Source organism: Microcaecilia unicolor, chromosome 1 (assembly GCF_901765095.1).
Source record: "Microcaecilia unicolor chromosome 1, aMicUni1.1, whole genome shotgun sequence".
NCBI lineage: Eukaryota > Metazoa > Chordata > Amphibia > Gymnophiona > Siphonopidae > Microcaecilia > Microcaecilia unicolor.
This window is the reverse complement of record NC_044031.1, coordinates 41,358,399-41,373,024: the sequence shown is the minus strand read 5'-3', so window position 1 is coordinate 41,373,024 and position 14,626 is coordinate 41,358,399. Positions and strand designations below refer to the sequence as shown.

General features: G+C 44.3%; 1 protein-coding gene across 1 annotated transcript in view; it reads right to left on the bottom strand.

Annotated features, from left to right (window-relative positions):
- The window catches only part of LOC115465564 (1,4-alpha-glucan-branching enzyme-like), a 120,761-nt gene that overhangs the window by 9,933 nt on the left and 96,202 nt on the right, over positions 1–14,626 (bottom strand). The window contains exons 13-14 of the mRNA XM_030196120.1: positions 12,784–12,968; positions 3,526–3,656 (exon numbers count right to left, since the gene is read on the bottom strand). Of these exons, the coding sequence (XP_030051980.1) occupies positions 3,526–3,656; positions 12,784–12,968 (316 nt within the window). The remainder of the gene's footprint in view (positions 1–3,525; positions 3,657–12,783; positions 12,969–14,626) is intronic.

The window sequence follows — 14,626 nt, the reverse complement described above, 5'->3', positions numbered from 1 at the left end:
GCAGGAGGAAGGCATCTGTTGCTAGTCTGTTGTGGGCCTGAAGTTCTGGAACAGAACTGAGGGACTTTGTGATTCATGCGAGTGGCAAAGAGATCCACTGAGGAGTTGCTCCATGCTTGGACTATCTCACAGGCAACACCCATATGGCGAGACCACTCATGCAGTTCCATAACCCTGCTCAGCCTGTCAGCCAGACTGTTGTTTTTGCCCGTCAGATAAGTGGACTGAAGGAACATGCTGTGTTGATGAGCCCAGTGCCACATCTGGATGGCCTCTTGACACAGAGGTTGTGATCTGATGCCTCCCTGCTTGTCCATTTGAATGAGCATAATTTGGCGAGACAGCTGATCCCTGAAAGCCTTTAGAGCATTCTAGATCCCCCCCCCGGAGTTCCAGGAGATTGATCTGAAGATCTGTTTCCTGAGTGAACCAAGCTTGAGTGTGAAGTCCATTCACATGAGCTCCTCAACCCAGGAGAGATGCATCCATCATCAGCACCTTTTGAGGTTGAGGAATTTGGAATGGGAGTCCCAGAGTCAAATTGGATCGAATTGTCCACCACTGAAGAGAGTGTACGAGCTCTGGGGACATTTGGATGACATCTTCCAGACTCCTTGTGGCTTGATACCACTGAGAAGCCAGGGTCCATTGAGCTGATCTCATGCGAATATGTGTCATGGGTGTAACATACACTGTGGAAGTCATGTGGTCCAACAATCTCAACATCTGCCGAGCTGTGACCTGCTAACTGGGGGCACCAAGGCATAGTCTGTAGAACTCCTGGCTCTTTTGAGGGCACCATGGAATTGTGAGGCAACTGGGGCCTATCAAAACCAGGTGTACTGTGGATCCAATACATATTGTCGATCTTCTTGGTCAGGACAGGGACTGACAGAGGGGACTCCCAATTCTGACTGAGGACTTCCTTGAGTGCCTTGTGGAGAGGGACAGTCACAGCCTCCCTAGGAGGAGACTTGTAGTCCAGGACCTCAAGCATCTTAGCCCTGGGCTCGTACTCCAAATTAAATGGAATAACCTCAGCTATTTCCTTTAGAAAAGAGGGAAACAAAAGGCTCTCTGGAGGAGACTTTCAAGTGGAGGGGAGGGGTTCAGAGGGGATGCCAAAGGACCTATCCTCTGAAAATTACCTTGGATCCTCCTCAGAGTCCCATGAGCGTTCCTCATCAGTGTCAGACAGCAACTCCACATAAGAAGGCAGAGACCGAGCCTGCCTTGACTTAGAGGAGCCATGTCCTCAAGAGGAGTGTCGAGAAGTTGGCTCCCACCTTGACTCCAGCGAAGCTTTCTCCATCGACATCGAGGGGGTGTCGGCTTGAGTGGCAGTCGACACCGGAGCCGCAAGCAGCACCAGTATTGGAGGTCGCACCACAGGTTGAGAGCCAAGCGAGCCCACAACAGGCAGCAGGGTAGGCGCAAGCACCCCTGATGCACACCAGTTCAAGAGGCCACTCAGCAGCTCAGAAAGTAAGGCCCACGCTCATCAAGGGCCGCCACAGGGAAAGACTGGGAGGCTGGCTCCGAGACAGGCTGCAGAACTGATGAGGCAGAGACGGGAGTTGGGTCCTGGCTGCTAGGGGGCTGACGCATCAGCATCTCTTGGATAGAGGGGGAGAGGTCCTCCCAGCGCCGACGCTTCTCTGGTGCCAAATTCCTCAGCTCTCAGCACAATGATGCGTTGAGGACGATCAATGCAGATGCGTCGAGGACGATCGATGCTTCTTGCCCATCACCTGAAGCTTGGCATCGAGACTCCTCGATGCTGATAATGACATCGAATCCTCACGTCGTCTCCAGGTCAGGTCTGACTGTGGATGGATCTGGGGGCTCTGCACAGCAGGAGGCCTCAAGGCAGATGGAGACCCACTCGATGCATCACTGCTCCCAGTGTCTAAAGCTCTAACAGCAGCCATGCTTACTGACACTCCTGACGCCGGTGCAATACTCGATGTCGATGCCAAGGACTCGTACCCGGCTCCAAAAATCTTCTTGCGTTGAGCCTCTCTGAACACCTGAGTCCTCTTCTTCATAAGAAGACAGAGGACACAGTTAGTAGGGCTATGGTTGTGCCCTAAACACTGAAGACACTGAATGGGTGTCCTTACTAGAGATGGTCCGATTGCACCGGGTTAGCGCTTAAAGCCACTGCAAACTTCAGTGGACATGGACAGAACAACTTCTGCAGACAAATCAAAAGACATGATGGTGCCTGAAATAAAGGGACAAGGCACCAGAAAAAAAGCAAGGGAAAAACCTGTCCAATCAAGGTCTAAATGCAGCTTAAGACAAGAAAAAAAAAAGGAAACTTAAAACTGGGGAAAAGGAAACTAAAAGAGTACAGGAAGAAAAAGGGACTGAAATCTGAGAACAGGCACACCAAAAAATGAGGTGAAAAGCCCGAATAGCACCAAAAAAAAGAAGCTCTTCCAGACCGGGAGTGAAGAGAAACCACAGATGCAGTGTTCTCATCTAGGTAGAAAAACAACTTCAGGAACTGCACTCTTGCGGTGGGTGGGAAGGCACTCGTGCATGCGAGGTAGAGCGTGTCTCGCATTCCACAAAGCTCTGTTAAACTTGTCATAAGCTCCAGACTTGGCAACGCGGCGCACGTTACCCAACTGTGAAAATTAATGGCTTGCTTGTCCTCGGAGAAAGGTCTTTACAAAATTATCAGCCAGGTAGACTTGGGAAAGCAATCACTTCTCCCTGGGAAATATATTTATTTTAAAAATTTCATATTCTACTTTATTTCCCCAAAATGTCCAAACTATGTGTTTCTTGGTGTGAGATGTGAGAGCAGAGCACATGTGCTTATTTTGCATTTCTAGAATAAGCGTAAAAAGGTCACCTTTTTGTATTATTCTCATAGGCATCCTGTTAAATTATCCCCCCAGTGTACACGAACACACTTTTTACAATTTCTTTTTTTTGTTGTTGTTACATTTGTACCCCGCGCTTTCCCACTCATGGCAGGCTCAATGCGGCTTACATGGGGCAATGGAGGGTTAAGTGACTTGCCCAGAGTCACAAGGAGCTGCCTGTGCCGGGAATCGAACTCAGTTCCTCAGTTCCCCAGGACCAAAGTCCACCACCCTAACCACTAGGCTACTCCTCCACTCCAACAAAAACTACAACTCCCACATGGCCAATGGCCTGTAGTTTCTCAATGGATGTCTTCTATAGCAGGTCACATGGAATGCACCAATCTGGTCCCCAAATTGGTGCCCCTAGTAAAAACTACACAGGGACGAGATGCAAAATCAGGATGAATGGTCAAGATTTGCATTTCTTTTACACCTGCTTCAATTTCTGAGAGAGAATGTAAGTATCATTAGGAACACATAAGAAAGCAGGTTGATACCTAATCTGCATAAAACAAACTCTATTGGACAGCATGTGTTCTCTTATGAAATCACCTCCCATATGCATGCACATGTTAGAAACAGTGCAAAATTAGAAAACAATGTTGATTACAAAGTACATTCCTCTTACCAAATGAAAGGATATTTTCCTGATAAATTTGTAGCTACTCTGTATTCAGTATAGCTTTTATATGGATGAAAGTTGAACACGAAAAGGAGATTTGCCCTCTCAAAAGCAATGACTTTATCCCCTTCATGCTTTGCACTCACAAAGGCCTGGAAGGATTTTGAATACAAATATGTTATTTCTAAAATTTCTCTCCCTCTCAAGATTATAAAGGAGAACTCTACAACAATACCACTTATGGAATTTAACCCGGGGGTTACCAAATAAAAGATTGACATTCTTTTACCTGCAAATTCTGACAGTGCATAGCAATGCATTTCTATTGCAGCCTGGAATGACAATTCAAATTATATTGGGTATATATGCTGTAAATAAAGGAAAAAAAGAAACAAACCACATACAGATTTTTCCTATAAATATAATAAACCTGGATAACAAGTGTACACAATAATACATTTATATTGTCCTCACACAGCAATTTTGTTCCCAGCAAATGAAAAGCTGAGGTATATCAACATTTGAGAAAAACAGCAGCAGAGGGAGAAAAAGGGCTGATTCAATGAGCAATGACTGTAAAATTACAAAAGGGTCCAAAGGAAAAGAAAAAATGACATTCATGATATGCGAGATAAGCAATTAAATTCTAAGGGGTTGATATTCAAGGAATTTAAACAACCAGGAGAGACTCTTCGCTGTTTAAATCGCTTGTCTGCAGCTAACCGTGGACATTCAGTCAGGGGCGTATCTGGACTTTGCCGGTAGGGGGGTCCAGAGCCGAGGTAAGGGAGCACATTTTAGCCCCCCCCGGCAACCCCCACCACCATTGCCGCCACCCCCCCGACGCCGCCAGAACCACCTCCATGGCCCGCCCGACGACCGTCTCGACCGCCGCTGACCCTCCGCCCGCTGTCGCCTACCTTTGCTGGCAGGGGACCCCAACCCCTGCCAGCCGAAGCTGTCTTCCTTCATTTTTTTCTTCTTTCTGAGTCTGACTCTGATGTCCTGCATGTACACAACGTGCAGGACGTCAGAGTTAGACTCAGAAAGAAGAATCAAACAACAAAGGAAGACGGCTTCGGCTGGTGAGGGTTGGGGTCCCCTGCCAGCAAAGGTAGGCGACGGCAGGTTGGCGGTTGGAGGGGGGGTTGCAAGGGCCGTTGGTAGGGGGGGTCCAGGGCCAAATCTACAGGGCCCTGGCCCCATTACAGATACGCCCCTGCCAATGGGCCCTCACATTGATAGTGTAACTGAATACCTGCAGTTAGAACCTAAGTTGAACCAAACCAGTTTGTAGGCGGTCCAAGGGTGGAGTCGGCACTTAACCTCATAACTGCATAAGGTAGCCACATAAATAACACAGCATATAAGACAATCCTATCTTTATGAGGTTCACCTTATACAGTTAAGTACTAAATCTGGCACTTAAACACGTGTTGGCTGGCCACGTATGCCTAAATATTCAATGTTGGTGCCCAGACATGGCCCACACTGAGGGGTCCATTTACTAAGGGGTGCCAAAAAATGGCATGCACTTGTGTAGACGCGTGTATTGGATGCACGCAGGTCCATTTTTCAGTGTGCCTGCAAAAAAGGTGTTTTTTTAAAGCCAAAAATTTGATGCATCTCCATTTTAGTCCTGAGACCTTACCGTCATCCACTGACCTAGCAGTAAGGTCTCACGCGTTAACCGGGCGGTAATGCTCTATGTGCGTACAATGCTGATTACCGCCCAGTTAGTGTCGTGTGCTGGAAAATTCCCGGCGCGCTTAGTGGACGCATGTAAAAAAAAAAATGAAATTACCGCCCAGGCCACGCTGTAGCCAGGTGGTAGTTCAAAATTGATGCGTGTAGGACGCGCGTACGCGCCTACACGACTTAGTAAAAAGGCCCCTGAATATCTGGGGATAAGGCTGAAGTTGGCCAGAAAAATGCCGACCACCACCGGCTGAATATCAGCCCATATTTTATTTTAAACACCTCTTAAGAAGTGAAAAGTGGTACACATATCTGCATGGCGCAAAATCAAACCAGGTTTTTGGGCAGGAATTTATAATTACAAACAAACCAAAAAAAAAGAAAAAAACTCTCATATAAACATTCCTGTATCAATGTGTGCAGTTAATAACGTATCTTTGGATGTGGCACCGCTTGTCATCCAGAACACTACGTACTGACGAAACCCATGTTTCACACAGGCTAACAACTAGAGCAGTAGGGTGCGAACCAGGAAAACCCCAGTTCAATCTCGCTGCGACTCTTTGTGACCTTGGGCAAAAATCACTTAACCTTCCACTGCCTTATGTACAAGCTTATGATTGTGAGCCCTCCAGAGAAAGGGAAGTATCTATTGTATCTGATGCAACCTGCCTTGAGCCAAAATACACATAAATAGAACTATATAACATTTTTACGCATATAGGAGGGGATTCTATATATGGCACCTAAAAAATCCGTGTGGAAAACGTTTCCACCTAAGCGTATTCTATAAGTCGTGCCTAGATTTAGGAGCAGTATATAAAATACGCTTAGGCGGAAATCATAGTACCTAAATCTATGTGCCTCCATTTATACTAACAAAAACATGACATAAATCCCGGCACATAAGATTTAGGTGCAGAGGACCACATTCTATAACAGTGAGCGTAAATTCTGAAATGCCCACAAAATGCTCATTTCCCCACCCGTTACCACGCCCCCTTTTGCCTGTGCGCAATACAAGTTAGGCACACTGCTTTACACAACATGTTTAGCGAGTTGTATATGTAAATTCTAATTGTCAATTAGTGCTCATTATTAAGTGCTGCTATCAACACTAATTAGCTTATTAGGCCAATTAAGTTACATGCGCTCTTACGGAATACGCTTGGATTTTAGCGTGGAACTCTAGGCACACTATATTGAAACTGGGGGATAATGTGCACACACATGTAACATGCACACAATACATGCAAACTGCATATCTATGTACAAATAAAATCGTATAACAAGAACACTCATATAACAGATGATTTACCAGTCTACTCTTACATTGACATGATAATTGCAAAATTAATGCATTTATTTTTAAAGGCTTTTCTTTTTAGGTTTTTTGCAAGCATTATTAGTGCACAAAGCCTGCAAAAAAACCTAAAAAGAAAGATAGAAATCCTTGAAATCAAATGCGCTAATTTTGTAATAAGCATGTCTTAGTAAAAATACACCGGTATAGTGCACTCACATATATAGCGTACAAGGGGTAGGCACAGTTTGTAAAAACGTTTAACATGCACATTATTCCCCTAGATTCTATAAAGGTCACCCAAAGTTGGAAACGATCCAGAGATAAGCGAGCAACTTAATGAGCCAATTACAGTCAATAATTGAATGTGAACAATTATTGTCATTAATTGGCACTAATTTGGATTTGCACACACACGACATAACTCTAGGGGCCCTTTAACTAAGCAACGTAAGTGCCTATGCGCGCCCAACACGCGTCAATTTTGAGTTACCGCCTGGCTACCGCGTGGCCCTTGCGGTAATTTCATTTTTGATGTGCGTCCGCTATGCGCACGGAAAAAAATATATATATATTTTGTACCCCGCGCTTTCCCACTCATGGCAGGCTCAATGCGGCTTAGGTACTTATTTGTACCTGGGGCAATGGAGGGTTAAGTGACTTGCTCAGAGTCACAAGGAGCTGCCTGTGCCTGCAGTGGGAATCGAACCAAGTTCCCCAGGACCAAAGTCCACCACTCTAACCACTAGGCCACTCCTCCACTTGTATTTCTGGCACGCGGGTGGTAATTGTCATTCTACGCACACAGACCATTACTGTCCCATTACCGCTGTAGCAAAGAGGCAGTGACAGATTCCTGGTTTTAAAGTTGAAGATGTCTGACATCAAAGGAGCGTGCGCCCGCAGGTATAGCGGTTTACATATATTCAGGTACTTATTTTGAACCAGGGGCAAAAGTATGTAAGTTAAGTGGGTATTTGCAGAATAGCACATATTTGCATAAATGCACAAATCCCACCTATGTGGGACTGGCACCCACAAAATGTGTGTTCATACTTGTCTTTTTTCCTGTTAATTTATTTATTTAGATTTTGCTCACACCTTTTTCCAGTGGTAGTTCAAGATGAGTTACATTCAGATACACTTGGTATTTCTCTGTCCCTGGAAGGCTCACAATCTAATTTTTGTACCCGAGGCAATGGAGGGTTAAGTTACTTGCCCAAGATCAGAAGAAGCATCAGTGTGATTTGAACCAGCCACCTCTGGAAGTCAAGACAGGTGCTCTAACCACAAGGCTACTCCTCCACTCCATAAATGAATGTTGTAAGTTTACACTTCTCTTAAAGACAGCATACTATGTGTACATAGGGCGTTCTTTTTTCTGAGACGGCACGCATGTGTGATTGTTCACTCATGTGTACTAGTTTGTACATGCATGCCCCTCAGAAAAAAAGTGTGCCCTATGTGCAGGTAATGTGTTCAAGAGCGCACTATAGGGGCAATTTGCAATTGCGTGGAGGAGTGGCCTAGTGGTTAGGGTGGTGGACTTTGGTCCTGAGGAACTGAGTTTGATTCCCACTTCAGGCACAGGCAGCTCCTTGTGACTCTGGGCAAGTCACTTAACCCTCCATTGCCCCATGTAAGCCGCATTGAGCCTGCCATGAGTGGGAAAGCGCGGGGTACAAATGTAATAAAATAGATACTATTGGAGATTCTACATAGAATGTTGCTATTCCACTAGCAACATTCCATGTAGAAGGCTGCGCAGGCTTCTGCTTCTGTGAGTCTGACGTCCTGTCAGACTCACAGAAACAGAAGCCTGCGCGGCCACATTGGTGATCTGCAAGGGCCTTTCTACATGGAATGTTGGAATAGCAACATTCCATGTAGAATCTCAAATAGTAGCAACAGTGGAGGAGTGGCCTAGTGGTAATGGAGGAGTGGCCTAGTGGTTAGGGTGGTGGACTTTGGTCCTGGGGAACTGAGGAACTGAGTTCGATTCCCACTTCAGGCACAGGCAGCTCCTTGTGACTCTGGGCAAGTCACTTAACCCTCCATTGCCCCATGTAAGCCGCATTGAGCCTGCCATGAGTGGGAAAGCGCGGGGTACAAATGTAATAAAATAGATACTATTGGAGATTCTACATGGAATGTTGCTACTATTGGAGATTCTACATGGAATGTTGCTACTATTGGAGATTCTACATGGAATGTTGCTATTCCACTAGCAACATTCCATGTAGAAGGCTGCGCAGGCTTCTGCTTCTGTGAGTCTGACGTCCTGCACGTATGTGCAGGACGTCAGACTCACAGAAACAGAAGCCTGCGCGGCCACATTGGTGATCTGCAAGGGCCTTTCTACATGGAATGTTGGAATAGCAACATTCCATGTAGAATCTCAAATAGTAGCAACAGTGGAGGAGTGGCCTAGTGGTTAGGGTGGTGGACTTTGGTCCTGGGGAACTGAGGAACTGAGTTCGATTCCCACTTCAGGCACAGGCAGCTCCTTGTGACTCTGGGCAAGACACTTAACCCTCCATTGCCCCATGTAAGCCGCATTGAGCCTGCCATGAGTGGGAAAGCGCGGGATACAAATGTAATAAAATAGATACTATTGGAGATTCTACATGGAATGTTGCTATTCCATTAGCAACATTCCATGTAGAAGGCTGCGCAGGCTTCTGCTTCTGTGAGTCTGACGTCCTGCATGTACGTGCAGGACGTCAGACTCACAGAAACAGAAGCCTGCGCGGCCACATTGGTGATCTGCAAGGGCCTTTCTACATGGAATGTTGGAATAGCAACATTCCATGTAGAATCTCAAATAGTAGCAACAGTGGAGGAGTGGCCTAGTGGTAATGGAGGAGTGGCCTAGTGGTTAGGGTGGTGGACTTTGGTCCTGGGGAACTGAGGAACTGAGTTCGATTCCCACTTCAGGCACAGGCAGCTCCTTGTGACTCTGAGCAAGTCACTTAACCCCCATGTAAGCCGCATTGAGCCTGCCATGAGTGGGAAAGCGCGGGGTACAAATGTAATAAAATAGATACTATTGGAGATTCTACATGGAATGTTGCTATTCCACTAGCAACATTCCATGTAGAAGCCTGCACGGCCACATTGGTGATCTGCAAGGGCCGACTTCTACATGGAATATTGCTACTATTGGAGATTCTACATGGAATGTTGCTATTCCACTAGCAACATTCCATGTAGAAGCCTGCGCGGCCACATTGGTGATCTGCAAGGGCCGACTTCTACATGGAATGTTGCTAGTGGAATAGCAACATTCCATGTAGAATCTCGAATAGTAGCAACAGTGGAGGAGTGGCCTAGTGGTTAGGGTGGTGGACTTTGGTCCTGAGGGACTGAGTTCGATTCCCACTTCAGGCACAGGCAGCTCCTTGTGACTCTGGGCAAGTCACTTAACCCTCCATTGCCCCACGTAAGCCGCATTGAGCCTGCCATGAGTGGGAAAGCGCGGGGTACAAATGTAACAAAAATTTTAAAAAAAATAAAATTGCATTATATTGAACACAGACTTTTAAACCAGTAAGATTTATGCACCCACCTCCTCCTCAGTCTACAGGTATAAGAATTTTGTACCTTTTTTGCTCAATTTTTTCAGACTTTTTAAAAAAATCACTTTAACACTTCAACCATTCTAAAGTTGATTTAGTTAGAATACTCATCTCAAGATGAAGAGAGAAGTATTCAAACTAAATCACTTTAGTATGTTTCAAGTGTTAAAGTGTTTCAAGTGTTAAAGTGATGAAAAAGTTTGGAAAAATTGAACGAAAAAGGTACAAAATTCTTATACCTGTAGACTGAGGAGGAGGTGGATGAATAAATCTTACTGGTTTAAAAGTCTGTGTTCAGTAAGTGGCACCGCTGAGGTCTACGGTATACTTGAAATACATGGGAGGTAGTTTATGTATTGGGGTTAACAAGAACCTCCTGAAAGACTGTTGCAATTGCCTGTTGGTAGTTAGGCACATAAATGCCATTGTTCTATAACCTGCACGCCTATCTGCCTGATACGCCCCTGCCCCTTCCAGAATATTGAGGGCAGTTGTATGCGTAACTGCCAATTAACACTAATCATAGCCAATAATAGGTTAAGGCCAATTAACATATAATTATTAAAGGTGCCCGTGCAACTTTCTAGAATTAAGGGATAAATGGACAACATATGTAAAGTCAAAAGAAAAAAGGCAGATCAAAAAAGACAAAAAAATTGAACAGGAGGGTAACAGAAGAAGTGGTTTATTACAAGTTACCCGACGTGGCCACGTTTCGCCCTCAGGCTGCGTCAGGGGTAAAAAAACTAATAGGGGTAAAAAGCAAAGTAAACCCCTAAAAGTAGTCCTACAACCACCTTACTGCCAGTCAACATAGCATTGTGAAGTTTGCTGAGTAAGCTTGGGAAGCACTTATGTAAGGTGGTTGTAGGACTACTTTTAGGGGTTTACTTTGCTTTTTACCCCTATTAGTTTTTTTACCCCTGACGCAGCCTGAGGGCGAAACGTGGCCACGTCGGGTAACTTGTAATAAACCACTTCTTCTGTTACCCTCCTGTTCTATTTTTTTTGTCTTTTTTGATCTGCCTTTTTTCTTTTGATTTGCCATTTCTGTGGCAGATCTTTGCCTTTTTTTTGTTTCTGTCAACATATGTAAAGAACAACTCACAAAAAAACTCCAGACCACCCAAAACACAGCGGCCAGACTGATATTTGGTAAAACACGTTTCAAAAGTGCCAAACCCCTCCGAGAAAAGCTACACTGGATTCCAATCAAAGAACGGATCACCTTCAAGATCTGCACCCTTGTCTACAAAATTATCTACGGTGTAGTCCCAGGATACGATAGACCTACCAACCAGAAACAGATCCAGATCATCTCGTACATACCTAAACCTTCACTACCCAACTTGCAAAGGACTCAAATACAAAACAACCTATGCATCAAGTTTCTCCTATATAAGCGCACAAATATGGAACGCACTCCCAAAAGCCGTGAAAACAATCCACGGCCACCTAAACTTCAGAAGATCACTAAAAACCAACCTCTTCAAAACGGCCTACACTACAGATCCAATGTAAATCCCCACATCCGGCCACACAACTAAACCAAAGACCATACTGGACAATATACAACCTCCCTCTTTTCGACCCTAATGGAGCCTGGAATACATCTACCTTATTCGAACACAACATAACCTTGTATCTGTTCTCTACTGGATTTGGCAAACGCCTTACGGTACTGTGTAAGCCACATTGAGCCTGCAAATAGGTGGGAAAAAGTGGGGTACAAATGCAACAAACAAACAAATAAATAAAACAGTGAACACGATTAACCACAAACAACATTTGTTTTAAATGGCTGCCCATCCCTAGCACACATACGCTTATAAATGCCATTATTCTAAGCATTTATGTTATAGATTTATTTCCATAATGCAACACCCAATATACAGAGGGAGGTAAACATAAAAGTTCTTCAAGAATCCACCTACAGTGTGAATTGGAAGGAATCAACTCTATACGTGTGAGTAATTTTTCTAAGAATTAAAAAAATAATTAAATAGTGAATGGAGGATGATCAGTGAAATGGGACCACCCCTCAATCTCCGTGAATGGCTGTTATGAATTCGTTAGCAAAGTCACTCTCTCACATCACCCTCAACAGCATCATCAAACATCCTCCTAAAGTGCCCAATAAACTGAAAATTGATTCCAATCCAAATCGCTACATTAACTTTTTTTTTTCCAATATTCACTCAATTAGTTCAATAAATATGTAAGGCCAGTATCATAGGAGCTGACTCTGTGGGTGCTTGAGCACCCCCAATATTGAGAAAATTGCTTGAATGTGTCCAGGGAAGGATTGTTTCCATTAGGCTTAGCACCCCCAATAATTCTGAAAAGTTGGCTCCTATGGCCAGTATGGATACCATAATCTAAAAACTTTGATGCCTTAACTCACGCTAAAACTGAATTTACAACCACCAGTCACTTATCTTTAATAGCTGGAGTACATTAAACTACACAACACAGCACCACACTTCGATATTTCCTCAGGGGCAGTACCACTCATGAACGAACTGTTACCAGATAGTCCAAAAGCTGACTTGGGACTTGTCTTTGGACTATCTGGCAGCGGTTACACGGTGATTTAATAATATTTTCCAACTATGTTTGTAAGAATAATGAATTTTGCAATTCTAAACAGGAATGCAACCGATTTTAAAGCAGAACTGTATCTTATTGATGGTAGCTTACCAGAGGAGCTGCAAGCCAGCCACATCTTTCCTCCAGTTTATTCATATCTCTGTCAAAGGCGTACAGGTAGCGATAACGAAGATGATGATCATCCGCTAAATTAAACTGTCTCCTAGCATAATGGTAACTCTCATTATTTCCTATTCTTGGGAAGTCTAACCACTCTGGGTGGCCAAATTCGTTACCTGTGTTTAAAAAAAAAAAGAAAAATACATCATCAGGTAATCCACACAAAAGGAAACACCATTAAAAATCAGAATTGCATGTTCTTCAGACAAACATTTATTTTATACCACGTTTCTGGAAAAGAACCAATGTTCTGCCCCCATTTGAAATGTGGATAGATTATATTATCTGTGAGTATTAAGTGCTGTTGTGCTATGAATCTCAAGTTCCTATATTTTTGTAGGTTTCTTTTTTTGGTTTTTGTAATTGGCCCTTTCTGAGCACATATTCTGTTCCCAGTGTCCTTATTAGCTCGCCTTGCCTCCAGGCATGCTGGGTAAGCAGCTTTTCCACCCTCCCATCCTGTCTTAGAAAAAACAACATGCTCATTTATGCAGTGTTTCCAGAGTACCCCTTGCCAGTCAGGTTTTCAGGATATCCACAATGAATATACATGAACTTGATTTGCACAAACTGCCTCCATTATATGCAAATCTCTTTCATGCATATTCATTGTGGATATCCTGAAAAACTGACTGGCAAGGGGAACTCCAGGACCGGACTTGGGAAACACTGACTTAGAGAACTGAATCCACCGTGCTGTGATCCCGCTGCTTGTGCCTTTGTAGTCCATGTGATTTCACTGTGTTTTTACAAATGTACATATTTACAACATTACCAACCCACGTGTAGCTGAATCCCCAGTCTCTCTTGCCCGAAAGAACCGGTTACAGAATGGCAGTAACTCTTAGTTCCAGTACATCTCAATAGTAAGGTTTGTTTTGCTTTCCTTTGATTAAGGGGTCCTTTTACTAAGCTGCGGTAGTATGGGTGTGTGTTTCTGGAACAACCTAGGCCATTTGGGAAAAAAGGCATCTTTTAATGGGGCAGTAAATGGTTGTGCACTAAAATTAAAAGTAGCACGTGGCTATTTACTGCCTGAGCCCTTACAGCCATCCATTCACTTAGCGGTAAGGGCTCACGCGCTACTTGTGCGGTATTCAGGCAGTGTGCACCAATGTGGCCACACTGCCAATTACTGCTGGGAACTCCCCCCATGGTAGAAAATAGAAAATTATTTTCTACCGCAGGAAATAGCATGTACCAACTTCGAAACTACCGCAGGGCGGTAGTGCTAATTTGGCGCATGCTACCCACGTGTTAGCCCTACCACTGCTTAGTAAAATGGCCCCTCACTGCATTAACGAACAACTGGATCAAAAGTTTTCAGTCTACCTTTTCCGTAGATGGGAAGGCGGTGAACTAGAGGACATGAAATGAGATTGAAGGGGGGCAGAATCAAGAAAAATGTCAGGAAGTATTTTTTCACAGAGAGAGTTGTGGATGCTTGGAATGCCCTCCCGTGGGAGGTGGTGGAGATGAAAACGGTAACGGGATTCAAACATGCTTGGGATAAACAAAGGAATCCTGTTCAGAAGAAATGGATCCTCAGAAACTTAGCCGAGATTGGGTGGCAGAGCCAGTGGTTGGGAGGCGGGGCTAGTGCTGGGTAGACTTCTACGGTCTGTGCCCTGAAATGGCAGATACAAATCAAGGTCAGGTATACACAAAAAGTAGCACATATGAGTTCATCTTGTTGGGCAGACTGGATGGACCGTGCAGGTCTTTTTCTGCCGTCATCTACTATGTTACTAGTCACCTTGGTAATATTAGTATT